Genomic DNA, 14541 nt, shown 5'->3' on the forward strand with positions numbered 1-14541 from the left:
TATATTAGCAGAACGTAAGATGCATATTTTGATATTGTGAGTCCTTTGCTTGGGACCATTTATCAGGCACTTAGACTTTTCTTTAAAAACATCCATAATAGAGATTACATTAATTTACCTTTCTCTTGTACTTTTGACCTATATTTCTCCTATACATTTGACCTATAATTCTCCTGTATTTTTGACAGGTATTTCTCTGATATTTTTGACACTGTATAGACCTAACAGACTGTAACAAAACTGTTTCTTGATTTAGGTATTTACTCTTGATGTCCCAAATGCCTTCTACCGCTGTTATAGTCCCAACATAGAGAAAACAAATGATAATATAATGGAGCAAATTGCTGAGCAAATTGTTACCTTATGTGCTACTCTAGAAGAAAATCCAGGGGTCAGATATAAAAAGTAAGTCTGGAAACACTGTTTTTATACCATTGCAGGTTTATTGAGAGTTATGTTAGCTTAATAGAAATGGAATTCCATGCCTAAGCAATCTGGAAGTTAAGTATATTATTCTGGAATGTGAAAAGGAATCTTAAATTTGTTTATGCATTTGTTAAACTTCTATACCACTGCTATCAAAATCCACTGAATGTGCAGGAGAGTGAGTTTTATGGTCAAGTTATGATGTAAGTTAAAAGCTTTTTTTTTTGACTGTCAGGAAATTCAGGACTAGTTGGGGCTAGTTTGTACCAAAAGCAAAATATTGGGTGAAATTGTTAATTCAGATTCATAGGTTTCTGGTGGCATTTTATCACTTCCTAACATTTTTGTTTTCCAAGTTGTGAGGTTTTGTTTAGAAAAATGTGTCATCCTAGTCAAGTGGCTGATGAATAGTGCTTCTGTGCCTAATTCCATCCTTTCAACTGATCTGATTAACAGCAAATAGCTACAGTTAATTAGCAGAGCAGTTGACATTTACTGATAGTTCTCAACTTGTGACATTTGTTCAGCAACTATTCAAAGTTATGAATGAACAAAGGGACTTATGACCCTAGCCTGAAGTTACAGCCACTGCAGCACCTCGTGATAAAAATTCAGGCACTTAGCAGTGTACCTATCCTTATGACTGCAGGGGCGTTGCAACTCCTGCATGCTTATTCTGTCCCATCTAGGCCACCCTGCACAGTAGCACTCAGCAGTAGCAGCATTTGTCCCTGCTGCCCAGCTGACTTTCACTGCCTCAATCCATTCTCCAAGCTGGTGGCCCTTTCTCTCCGTAAGTGGGAGTTCCTTTCCGTCTGCAAGTGGGCTTCCTTTTCCCTTTGCAACCAGGCTTTTCTTACTTTTTGCAAGTAGGCATCCCTTTCTTCTGCAAGAAACCTTCTGGTTTTCCCCAGTTCTTGCAAAAATGGGATGGGTGGCTTGGAGAACAACAGGAGCAGAGGTGGGTTTCAGCAGGTTCTGACCAGTTCTGGAGAACCGGTAGCGGAAAGTTTGAGTAGTTCAGAGAACCAGTAGTAAAAATTCTGACCTCTAAGTCCCAGCTGATCGGGAAGAAATGGGGATTTTGCAGTAACCTTCCCCTGGATTGGAGAGTGAATGGAGATTTCACAGTATCCTTCCCCTGGTATGGGGTGGGAATGGAGATTTTATAGTATCCTTCCCCTGCCACGCCCACCAAGCCATGCCCACCAAGCCACGCCCACAGAACCGGTAGTAAAAAAAATTGAAACCCACCACTGAACAGGAGCCTTGTTTTGGGGTTGCTTTAAAAGTCTCATTCCCCATATTGCATGTGCCCCATTTCTTCTGCACATTGTGAGGGCTTACAGATAAAATGGGATGCCTCTTAGGAGAAAGTAAGTAAACCTTCTTGCAGAGGGAAAGGAAAGCCGGCTTGGAGAAGAGCTCAAGGCAGTGAAGGTCAGCTGAGCAATCGTGGCAGTTGGAATTGCTGCCACTTGTGCTACTATATAGAGTGGCCAGCAGAGATGGGGGGAAGTGCTCCTTACTTGGGACTTTTTCCACTTTTCCAACCCAGGAGATAGCTTGCAAATCACAATTAGGCATGCCTGGTTTGCAGTTATTGAACAAGGCAGCCAGTCAGGTGCCTCACCACAATGATTTACGATGGTAATTCCAGGCTCAATTGTGTTCATAACTCAAGGGTTACCTATATGCACTGTAGATTTCCCCAACTGTTACCTTTCAAATAAAGTGCTACACATTTCCTAATTTAAAATTTAAATTTAAATAAGATTACAGGACTAATCTGGTACACATTGGTTTAAAGCAATCTCCAGTGCATAAATATGTAGTTTTTTGAATTTCTGCAGGACAAATTATTCTGACTACTAAGTGAATGCTCTTTTAAAGATCCATTAATCACCTAATAATGTTAAAGAGAAATACTTGCATTTTTTGTCTTTTCAGTAAACCTTTGGATAATGCCAGCAAGCTTGCTCAGCTAGTCGAAAAAAAGCTTGAAAACTATTATAAAATTGATGAGCGAGGTCAAGTAAAGGTAAGGGGAAAGCTCAGTTTTCTCTCAAACGATAATAAATAGCTTCTTTCTCTCAATCTTAACGGAGGTATAGCTGGGCAAGAAAAGTGCTATTATTGCAGCAGTTTTTATTAAATGGTTTTGAAATATACTCTTAGAAGTTTTTGCTCTTCTATCAGTGGAATGTGAAATTTACTTCTGGTTAAGAAGCTGCAAAAAAAAAAAAAAGAAAGAAAGAAAGGAAAAACAATCAGCAGGAAAAAACATAATTGCACTGTTAAGATCACGTAACTTCTGCATATAATTGCAGTTTCAATAAAAAACTTACTTGGGGATAGCACCATTCTTTCTGTCAAATCCTATTCTCTCTGAACATTATTTTCATTAACGTGTTATGGGTGGTAAAGGAACATTTTGGTTTTGCTGTCTGATGCTTCTTAATATTAGTTTCTATTGCTTTCATTTCTAGACTCAGCTTTCTCTTTGCTTGGGACAGCTATGTAGGAAAGAGGCTTAACAGTTTTAGAGAAAATTGTACATTAAATTTTAATCAGCTTTCTGTTCTTCTTTTTTCTGTATTGCCCAAAAGGTATGTCAGAGTTTCTTTGTTCTTTGTTTTAGGGCAAAACTAATTCCCAGCTGTTAATAATTGATCGTGGCTTTGACTCTGTCTCTACTGTGCTTCATGAGCTCACTTTTCAGGCAATGGCTTATGATCTGCTACCAATTGAAAATGATACATATAAGCAAGTATAACTATTTTGATTTTTATATGCTAACCACAGATTTGTAGTTTCAAACTGCAATATCTTAAAGATGCATAAGTAAATATACAATTTTATATTCAGACTCTCTTTGTCTATCAATAGTTCAATAGTTTACTTTATTGTCATTGCACATTGTACAATAAAATTAAATGCCATCTTCAGTGTACATCATACATAAGAAAACTGTAAAAATAAAACAAAAATACACATCCTTCACATTCTATACAATTGAATTGAAAACCCCTGATACTGCATTAATATTGCACTATACAGTAGAATTCAATATAGTTACTGCTCTGGGATAGAAGCTGTTTTTCAAATTATTTGTCTTTGTTTTTATTGTCCTGTATCCTGTACCGTCTGCCAGATGGTAATAGTTAAAAAAAAAAAGGATGCCCAGGATGAGATGGATCTTTAAGAATGTTTTGAACTTTCTTAAGGCAGTGGGAGCTATAAAGCTCTTCCAAGGAGGGGAGAGGGCAACCAATGATCCTCTGGGCAATGATGTTAACCCTCTGTAGCCCTGTCCTATCTGCCACTGTGCAATTGGCAAACCATACACAGGTGCAGTAAAATATTCTCTATGGTGCAGCGGGAGAAGGTCACCAGCAGTTTTTCATTCAGTTATTTCCTGAGAATCCTTTATTGTCTGAATAATATCCCAAGCAGTAAAATGCTTTATGGTGCAATCTGACTTTTTTTCTTTCACAAAGTGGGGCTGGGGAGATCCTGGCATGCTACTTAAGATTACAAAATCCCCAGTCCCATGGAAAGTTAGCAATTTTAAAGAGTTGCAAACCTATGGTAGGTTCTGCACTGGAGGCAACAGAAAATTCTCTTCCAACATGGTGAAAGAATGTTGTATGAACCCTTTAGCACAATCTGCCACAATCTGAGCATCTAACTAAGGTAGTTTGAGTCACATGGAAAACACTAAAACAAGAGCAGTATGCCAGGAAAGATACCAAAGAGGAAAAACATTGTTCTGTAGAAGTCCATTGTTATCCCATCCAAGTTTGCCAAAAAACATGCAGATGATCCAGCGGGCTATATTTTATGGGCATATGAGGCAAAGTGGAATTTTGGTTTTTAAAGTGAATGTTATGTTTGGGGGGAAAAACCACAAGGCATTGTATTCTAACAAAATAACTTCACTACAAATATGAAGCATGGTAATGGGAATATCATGATTTGAGGTTGTTTTGCAGGCTTAGAATCTAGATGGCTCCTAATCGTTGAGAATACAGTGCATTCTGTATCATACCAGCAAACGCTACAGAGCAATGTTAGGTTATCCATCCAGAAGCAGAAATTTAAATGAAGGTGTATCGTGTGACAATGTGTGATGATCAAACTGGAAAAATGGCTAAAGCACAGGAAGTTTTGTTTTTCCTTTGGAATGGCTAAATCAGAGTTCTGGTCTTAACTCTGTTGAAATGTTGTAGCATGATCTAAAGCATATAGTTCATGCCAGACAACTCCCAAATATAAATGAGTTGCAGCAGTTCTGTAGGAGTATGCTAAGCTGCTTCCAAGTCAATGTGTGGGATTGATCAGGTGCAGGAGGTATTTCTTTCTACAAATTTCTACAAACTTTCACAGATTTTTAACAAATACAGTTAATATGTCTTAATATGTCCAATAAAGTACACTATTTTGTGTTGTTTGTTTGTTTAAGCAGGATCTCATTATCTACTGAAATTAAACAAAACTCAGATCACATTGTAGGTCACAGTATTACCATTAGATTATAATCTAATTATAGATACTTGTAAAGGGTTGACTTTCTCTCACCACCATATTATCATCCATTGATTTATTGAAAAGAATGATTTAGCCTATAATCGTTAAAAGTAGCTGCTAGTGATTACTATTTAGAAAGCATGGCGGGATTTATTTCTGAGTAAAGTTGTATATAGCATATGATTAGGCTATAACATTTCAGTGTCTTAATGTCTATTGCATCCCAGCAACATATGTTGCTCTATGTACTTTGTGCATATTTTCATTTTAGGCAAAAAATAGCCTATAAAGTATTTCTTGGGAATACTGTCTGCTGATTTCACTGCCAAAATGACATTATTTACAACAGACAACTGAAAAACTGAACATTTGTATGTTTTATGAAATACCATGCTTTGTGTTTTGAACTAACTTGGATTATCTATTTCTTGAGAACTTCCATATGTATTTGAATTTATTTCTCAGAATAGCCAAACATGATTTGCTTAGAGTTCAAAGAAATTTATTCCAATATATTTAGAGGACAACAGATCATGGAACATTGTTCTAGAGGGCACCTTTAATAGAAGCAATACCTTTGGTGAGAGATTTTCCTCTGTTGCATAATTTAAATTAATGATCAACAAGCCATTATGCAATTGCAGTACTAATTCAGTCTCTCTGTAAACTACTAGAATGCAAAGACTTGATTTCTTGAGAATTTCCACATGTATTTGAATTTATTTTCTGGAACAGCCAAACATGATAGCATTTTTGTTCCTAAAAGCAGCTTAAATTCATTTAAATATGTTTTTAAAATGATACCTAAACAGGCCTCAGATCTCACTGCAGAAATTCAAGAGTAAATTGTGTGAGAGTATGGCATAAGAGTATGGCTTACGTAAATGTTTCCAAAGGAATCTTAGAGACACAGGGGAGTGACTATGAACCACCTCTTTCTAAATTAGTAAAACAGCAATGTCTTTCTCCAAGATTTGCATAGCTATTGATTATTTGATCTGGGTTCTTTCCGCTGACTGGTGAAGTGACAATACATGCATCCGTGTGCAGGGGCAGCCAGGAGTAGCTTTAGAAGCAGAGGTGGACTGCTGCCGGTTCAGACCGGTTGTCCCAAACCGGTTGTTCCAATTCTGTGCAGTTCAGCCAAATTTTCAGGCCGGAAAATGCCCCAAAAAACACCCAAATACAGGTCGGTTTTGGGCCATTTTCAGGCCGCTTTTCCAGCCAAAACCGGCCTGAAAAAAGGCCTGAAATCTGTCCGAAAAATGGCCTGAAAACAGCCTTAAAAATGCCCAAAATACAGGTCGTTTTTCAGGCCGTTTTCAAGCCAAAATCGGACCTGAAAATGGCCTGAAAATGGTCCAAAAAAGCTGGCTGCGAGAGGAAGAGAAGCCAGGTGAACCGGACGCAGACGTATCCCAGATCCCCTCATTCTAGAAGCAGCAACCTCACACTCTTCTGCTAGCCCCCTTCTTTGCACAGGATCGCCCAGCAACGGAGAGGGAGAAGGGGGCAGCGTTTCTGTGCGCTCCCATTTCTGTGTGCCACTCACCCCTCAATGCTAGCAGCCGCTGCTGCCCCCTTCTCCGTCTCTCCTGCTGGGCGATCCTGTGCGAAGAAGGGGGCTAGCAGAGAGGGGAAGAGTGTGAGGTTGCTGCTTCTGGGACAAGGGGACCCGGGAAGCATCTGGGTCCAGCTTACCCAGCTTCTTTTCCTCTCACAGCCAGCTTTCCCAGTCTAGCTTGACTCAATCTCTATCTCTCTCACACACACACCTGCACGCACACAGACACACAAACAGGTTAGATCTTTCCTCCTATCCCACCGGAGACCCCTGGGTTCTCTCCCAACCCTGCCTGTCCCATACAGCTACCACCCACACAAGTGATGTAGAGTTGGCCATGCCCACTCAGTCATATGAGCCCATCCAGCCATGCCCACCCAGCCAGTCACTAGGGCAGAGAACCAGTTGTTAAAAAATTTGGAGCCCATCACTGTTTAGAAGAAACTACACGTCTCAGGGAAAAGAAGAACTACACAATTTATTTATTTTATTTATTTATTTTTATTTTATTGAATTTGTATTCCGCCCTACTCCCGAAGGACTCAGGGTGGTGAACAGCCATAGAATAAAACATATAGATACAAAATTTAAAATAAACTAAAACGAATTAAATAATTTGGCTGAACAATCCTGTGCATTCATAAGAAATTACCTTGAATTTGTCCAGCCCTAATATCTGAATATCAACTATAAACAAGTGATTAGTGAGCAACTATAGCGATAAAGCAATTAGTGAGCAACTATAGCATTCAACTAGAGGAAATGCTTCAAGAGTAGTCAGTACTTTATTTAGTATTATAGCCATGAGATAACTTTTGTTAAAACTAACTTTCCATTTTCCCCTCTTGTATTTCTACTGCTTTCTGGTTGAATTAGTTTCTGTGAGTTTCTATGCATATAAAGTGTTTCGTGGCATAACTTTAGTATGCTCTGTAGTATTCCTTCAGTCTTTAATAATCTGCTTAATAGCTGGAAATGTAATGCTAAGCATGTTAGTTATAGATATATGTGAATTAAATAGTTACTCTATCAGAGTCTGCTGTGATTGCATGTGAAATTAATATTTGGATTATTTATTTATGTAAAATAGAATATTCTGTGCACAACAGGATATTAAAGAACTGAGTAGTGTCAAATTCACTGTACTAAAGGAGAAGCTAGGCACTCTAAATAAATTTATAATTGGGTTTAGGGAATCTGTGTTGCATTTCAGTTCACGCTGTTTTATATGTGTTGTTGCAACTTAATATAATTATACTTTCAGCATAAACTTTCCATATGGGATATTACCTCGACATTTACTTAGGGACTTAGGCAAGGCTTAAAACTGCAGCACTTCATGAAAAGTGCAACTTGTTTTTTCATCAGATTCTTGATATGTATTCAAAATAAGAGCTTTGCAATACTGCTTTTCCATAATTACGAAATATCTGTGCTAAAAATATTTTGTATGTTTAACTTCATAAATTAAAATTAATAAACTGCTTTTTAAACATAGGTATAAGACCGAAGGTGCAAGTGGGAAAGAAAGGGAAGCCATTCTAGAGGAAGATGATGATCTTTGGGTAAAAATCAGGCACAGACATATTGCAGATGTGTTGGAGTAAGTGTCACTTTGTTAAAAACATTTTAAGCACAGTTATAGAATAACAGTTACATAAACCTTAATTGTGTGCATGCACATGCACTTTTTACCAGGAGTTGGGAACCCACAGTGTTCTGTATATATATTAAAATATAAGCACCTCACAAAGTTATTTGATGGTGAAATAACCTGTCTTCCTCATTTTGTTATTTTGATCGAACTAAAAAATATTTTTCTCACCAACCTGTTTACATACATAAATGTATATTGTCTGAAACAGATTTTTTTCAGCTGGGGTTCTGAATTCTAGAATTCCATTGGAAAGCACTACAGGTTATATGAAAGATCGTGATTGAAAAAAAAAATTCTAAACCAGTGCTCACAAAAAAAATAAAATAAACATTTTCTGATCTAGTGGGAATCTTTTAAATGCCACATCTCAAGCTTCCAGAGTTCCCTGAGATTTGAAAATTATTCAGAAGTTTCTCCTGGATAAAAAGGTCAAGAAAAGCTAATCTAAAACAATGCTTTTCATTAAGCAAATAACACTTTAGACAACTGATCTATGTATATTTAATTTAATATGATTTCTTTTAAACTTTCAGAGAAATACCAAAACTTATGAAAGAAGTTTCTTCAAAAAGGAAAGCAACAGAAGGCAAAGTAAGATTTTTTTATGTTTATCTCTTTATTTTCAATCATGCTACCTCTCCAAACTCCTCTATCTTTTTAAATAGTTTAGGAATTGTCTCCAATGGTTCTTCTACAATAAATACCAAATCGTCTGCAAATGCTTGTAAGTTATATCTTTCCTCTCTTATCTCCATTCCTTTAATTTCTGGATCTTGTCTAGTATTCCTGTTCAAGACTTCCAAAGTCAATATAAATAGTAAAGGCGATAGCGGACATCCTTGTCTTGTTCCTTTCTTTATATTGAAATTCTCTGTAGTCCTCACTTAAAATTGCTTTGGTAATTATGTATAAAATGCCCTTAATACTTAACTATTTTGACAAATGATTAAAATCCTTGGTAGACTTAAAGTCCATAAAATATTTACCAACAATTTTTTTACTTTATCTACAAGACAGTAACCTTACTAATTTTCTTGTACTCTGTGGTAATGTTATTTCCTGGTCTTTGGATGAAAAAATAAAGAGGACAAAAAGAAATGTTAAATATTAAATATTTGACTTGACTTTACAAATGCTTTTTTCCCAGATATCATTAAATAATCTGGCCCAACTTATGAAAAAGATGCCCTACTTCCGCAAGCAGATTACTAAGGTAAACAGAAAATTATATGACAAACTGGAAGAAAACACTGTTTTTAAACATGTAATTAAAAAGAAAATAAATCAGCAATGAAAAAAAAAAGAAAATCTCGGGAGGAGGAAGTGAATGAAGAGACTGAAACTTGAAAGTATCCATTCTTCTGAGAGAAAAAAATACAAAATATTATAAATATCTATATTCAGTATTTCTATCCAGAATTATATTTATATGAAAGTAATTTATTATAAAAATCTTGTTAGCTATATTAACAATGACCAGGTTTGAATATATCCCTTATTCACTGTAAGGTTTTCCAGTGTTTTTTGTTAACTAGAGCACACTCCATACATAAATACCAAATTTGTAGTAACAAAACTGGCAGCTATCAAAGTTTTTTATGCATCAAAACTAATTGTCATATTTAATATGACTATTTTGTAAAAGTGATGAAATTTTCTTGTTAGTAGGCGGAGAAGATGAAAACCAATTTTCAGAACTGGCCAACAGTTTTAACTTATAAGATCTATATAGTTAACAGCTGAATGATTGAACTTCAATAATTCATACCATATTGGAAATTTTGACTTCTTTCTTTTTAAATCCTGATAATCGTCTAAAACTGCCCAAATTATGCTGAGATAAAAGCATGGCTATAGATGTATCTGCATTAGTACACCATCCATTATGTATCAAAACCATGATTTTTAGGTAATTTTATATTTAAATTAAAAAGATTTTGTATATTTACATGGTTATTGTTGGAGCAGATCACAGTTCATTTAGTCTTGATTTTAGTCATTTAAATGCCTCTGCAAACCTCAAAGGATTGTAGAACTGTTGAGTTTCATGGATTTAATGCTTAAAATTTTGTGACACAGACCTTTCTAATTTTCTGCAGTTGTTTATATTAATCTTCATGAATTTCTATTAACAATATTCTAAATTTCATTTTAAAAAATCAATAATTTACATTATGTCATGATAATCCTAAGCATGTGTTCACTAGAGATACATCCTTCTAGGTTCAGTAGACTTTATTTTCTTCCTGACTATTACAACTATAGTCTCAGAAATAAAAAAAGGCTTGACTATAGTGTAAGTCTTGTTCATTATACTTACAACAGTTTCTGCCTAGAATAATGTGATTGCTTTTTACTTAAATCCAAATACTATCATATCGGTTTTAGGAAATACAAGTGTTTGTATTGTGATTCTTGAATTGTAAACATAATTTAGCATAATTTCAGGGAAAAAAAGCTTTTCCCCTTTCTGTTTTGCAGCAAGTTGTGCACCTTAACATAGCTGAAGATTGCATGAATAAATTTAAGAGTAATATAGAAAAGCTGTGCAAAGTGGAACAGGTATGTGAAAGCATTCAAATGTCCAGGGTTTTTTAGAGTAGACAAATCCTAGCCTAAATTAATTTTTTTATCCATCCATCCATCCATCCATCCATCCATCCATCCATCAGCTGTCTCGACTTGGTCAGTTAAAAAAGAAAGATTTGGATCCATTATTAACCAAAGTATACTTTATTAAAGCCATGTGGTTACACAGTAGCAAAGTCAGATATGAAGTTTCATGCCTCAAAGCTCCATTTAACTTTTTCCTTCTTCCTACCTTCCCCATGGTTTTCTCAAATTGTCCAATTACATTCAAACAAATTGTTTTGGTAACAGTCCTTAGCTTGTTGGGCTAGTTGATGTTGCATTCCAATCCATGACCTTAGAACACTTCCCATGGGAAGGCACCAAGAGTAATTTCAATTTCCCTTGTCCCAGTCTCCACCCTCTTCCTCCCCACAGCTCCTCCCCCCCATAATCTATGGCAGACTGGCATCTGGTGAAGTATGGCTGGTGTAGCAGGATGGCAGTCCTGACACTATGAATCTATCTAATTTTAAAACTGCCCATCTACCTCACAGAGAGATACCACTAAACTGATAATATTATAAAGGGGATCCCTACTTTTTTAAGGCAGTCTACATAGGATGAAGTACAATAGGAAGTGCTGGTTTTCTGTTTTGTCTAGCAAAACATGAGAAGATTGTTCCATCATGCCTGGAGAATTGAATAATGTTGGAGATGGGGCTCAGATACTTCTGAATGGTTTGGGGTCTAGATTCAGCCCTCAACTTTGCTTCATGGTTTACCTTAAGATGAAGTAGCACTTAACATACGTGAATGTTGACATGACTTGAGCAGTGCACTTTTTTCTAGGACAAAAATGTTGCTGCAGTCTTTTTAGCTCATGGATAATTGGAAGGGCCTTAATTGTATCAGATCCTAAACTTTTGGAAATGAAATTGCCATAGCGTCCCATTGTTAGTTTTTAATTAAGGGTAGGAAGAGAACAAGCAATATAATGGTTTGATTTATTTATAAAATAGATAAGGTGAATTCATTTCTTATAATGTACTTCAAGATTGACTAAAACTTGTTTCAATGCAACTCTGTTCTATTTGCTTCTGATATTTTCAGAATTTTTGGAATCTATTTTAGCAAAATAATCCAGTAATAGTTATATGTGTGAAATAGGACTTTCACCAAAAGTTCAAATGTGACAAGAAACTCCTCAAAATTCTGTAACTGAAATGAAGGCTTAAAAACCATTGTAATATTACACTGAAGATTATGCTAAAATTATTGCTGTATTTTCTTGTTTATAATTTAGGATTTGGCTCTTGGAACAGATGTTGAGGGACAGAAAGTAAAAGACTCAATGCGGGTTCTCCTTCCAGTACTGCTTAATAAAAGCCATGATAGCTACGATAAAATAAGAGCTATTCTTCTCTATATCTTCAGCACAAATGGTAAGGTTTGCTTCATATATGGTTCAGAACCACTTCAGTTTATAATTTGATATTGAAAATATATAATAAAAATATAGATGTGGTGAAGCATTACATTTATCATATAAACCCTCTGAAAGCTATGGTTACTATTTTCTAGTGTCAGGACCTCTTAAGATAATTGCTAATTGAACATTGCTTGTTGCAGAACTGGGTTACCGGGAGAAAATGTTTCTGAATGCATAAAAATAAAAACATGGCTGTGCTAGACAGTGCTTCTGCAGGTCACATCATTTTTTGAATCCTAGGATAATTTGATTTAATTGCAGTCTTAACAGAAATTGATTTGGCAATATACACTATTTAATTTGGTGAGATTGCCAGGAAAGCATGAAATTGCACTATTCTCTGAAATAAAATAATACACAGGAAAATAAGTTTCCCATCCTGTTTTTCTCCAGAAAGCAATTCTATAAGATTCATTGAGCTTATCTAAAAAAAAGACTTCAGCACCATTTTGGGTGCAAATCTTCCCTTCCTCATTAGGCTACCATTTCCTAGTCCAAAATGTTCCAAATCACAACTGCAAAAGGTGCTCAGGGAGGGTGAAGAGAAATTATGAGAAATGCTATTTACTGTATTTTTCGGTGTATAAGACACACTCCACCCCCCAAAGAAAGTGGGTGGAAATGTCTGTGCGTCTTATACAGTGAATGTTGCCGAAGCCCTACTCACCCGCCAGCCCCCACCCGCCAGCCTCTGTCTCCCAGCAATTTGCCTCCCAGCAAACAGCCTCATCAACTTCAGCATAGCCTAATATAGCACAAGCAGCTGATTGGCGGTTGGATCTGCCTCCTGGAATACCGCCTATCAGCTATTTCATGCTGCGGGGATCGCTGCCATCGCCGCCTATCCCCACCGCCTGGAACAGGCCAAAAATGGCATGCGCAGAGGCAGCCACAGGTGGCAGCGGCGATGGGCGGTGGCGATGGCTGCAGCCTGGAACAGCGATATTCCAGGAGGCAGATCCAATTGCCAATCAGCTGCTTGTGCTAAATCAGGCTTGCTGAAGCTGACCAGGCTGTTTGCTGTTCGTTGCAAGGAGGTAAATTGCTGGGAGGCAGAGGCAGATTTTTTTTTTCTTGTTTTCCTTCCCAAAAGCTAGGTGCGTCTTATAGTCCGAAGCATCTTATAGTCTGAAAAATACGGTAAATGATCCTCTGTTAAAATCATTAAAATCAAAATTATTATGTTGTGAGTAGTATAACTAGGAAAAGGTAATAAACACTGGCATGAGGGAAACATTCAGCATGGTATAAGTTCCTATGGCATATAAAGTTTTCACTGATGGCTTAACGCAACTTGCAATTTATTCTACACAATTGTTGATTTCTAATTCAAAATGTCATATTTATCGAAAAGGAACTACCCAAGAAAATTTGGACAAGTTGATCCAAAATGTACAGATAGAAAATGACAGCAACATGATAAATAATTGGAAGTACCTTGGTGTGCCTGTCCTCACTACAGTAAGGAATACAACTGTTTTTTTCCTGAAAACTCTCTTACTTTACTTATTTTCAAAGTTCTCATATAGTACACTAGTTTCAGTTTCTCATCCTTGCAATTTTTTCTCTTCTCACTTAATTTTCCAAATTCCTCTGTCAGCAGTCATTATAACTAGAACAATTTATGAAAATTAATGACAGTGAAAGCTTGAAATACAATGAGGTATTTTTCCCCCAGAATGTAGATTAATAGCATAAAAATCTGTTGATCATACTGAATTTATAATATAAGAAAGCATTCCAAAAAGTTTTATAAAGATGGTCTCAATAACCTAATAAAAAGTTTGCATAATTATCTCAAGTTAAAATGGCTATGGAGATAAACCTCAGATGTAATGCTTATCTGAGGGCAACCAATGTATTCATAGTTGATAGGAAAGCTGAACCTACAACTATACCTGTCTCATATTACTACATTGTGCACAAACTTTTGAACTCTGAAGCTGGAATGTAAATATTTTCTTTTGGAATGGAATGGAACATTAAAAGAGAAATGTTTAGTGGAATCTCAGGCTATGGTAGATAATTTAGATTTATGAAGAACAAAGCAAACAATTAGCTAAATTGCAATTTAGGAGGAGTACCTATTGTGGATTTTTGTTTGAATATCTGATTTCTTAGATAATAAAAACATTTGACTTTTTAGTCTGCAACGCAACGAAGATCATCAAGAAGGAATCGCTCTTCAGAAGGAACATTTCAGCTTTCTAGATGGACACCCATTGTTAAAGATATCATGGAGGTAACTTTTTCGTGAAGAATGCTTAAGCAGAAATTTTAAAGAGAGTATGTGAGTGTGTGTGT

At 36.2% G+C, this 14541-nt stretch overlaps 1 protein-coding gene across 1 annotated transcript in view; it reads left to right on the top strand.

Moving 5' to 3' along the window:
- Positions 1-14541, top strand: part of STXBP3 (syntaxin binding protein 3) — a 33950-nt gene that overhangs the window by 15456 nt on the left and 3953 nt on the right. Inside the window, exons 7-16 of the mRNA XM_034437414.3 lie at positions 257-405; positions 2377-2467; positions 3068-3192; positions 8019-8123; positions 8711-8768; positions 9325-9390; positions 10659-10739; positions 12052-12190; positions 13592-13698; positions 14384-14479. Of these exons, the coding sequence (XP_034293305.2) occupies positions 257-405; positions 2377-2467; positions 3068-3192; positions 8019-8123; positions 8711-8768; positions 9325-9390; positions 10659-10739; positions 12052-12190; positions 13592-13698; positions 14384-14479 (1017 nt within the window). The remainder of the gene's footprint in view (positions 1-256; positions 406-2376; positions 2468-3067; positions 3193-8018; positions 8124-8710; positions 8769-9324; positions 9391-10658; positions 10740-12051; positions 12191-13591; positions 13699-14383; positions 14480-14541) is intronic.

The sequence above is a fragment of the Pantherophis guttatus genome, chromosome 3 (assembly GCF_059756535.1).
Source record: "Pantherophis guttatus breed Tessera chromosome 3, ASM5975653v1, whole genome shotgun sequence".
NCBI classification, from domain to species: Eukaryota; Metazoa; Chordata; class Lepidosauria; order Squamata; family Colubridae; genus Pantherophis; species Pantherophis guttatus.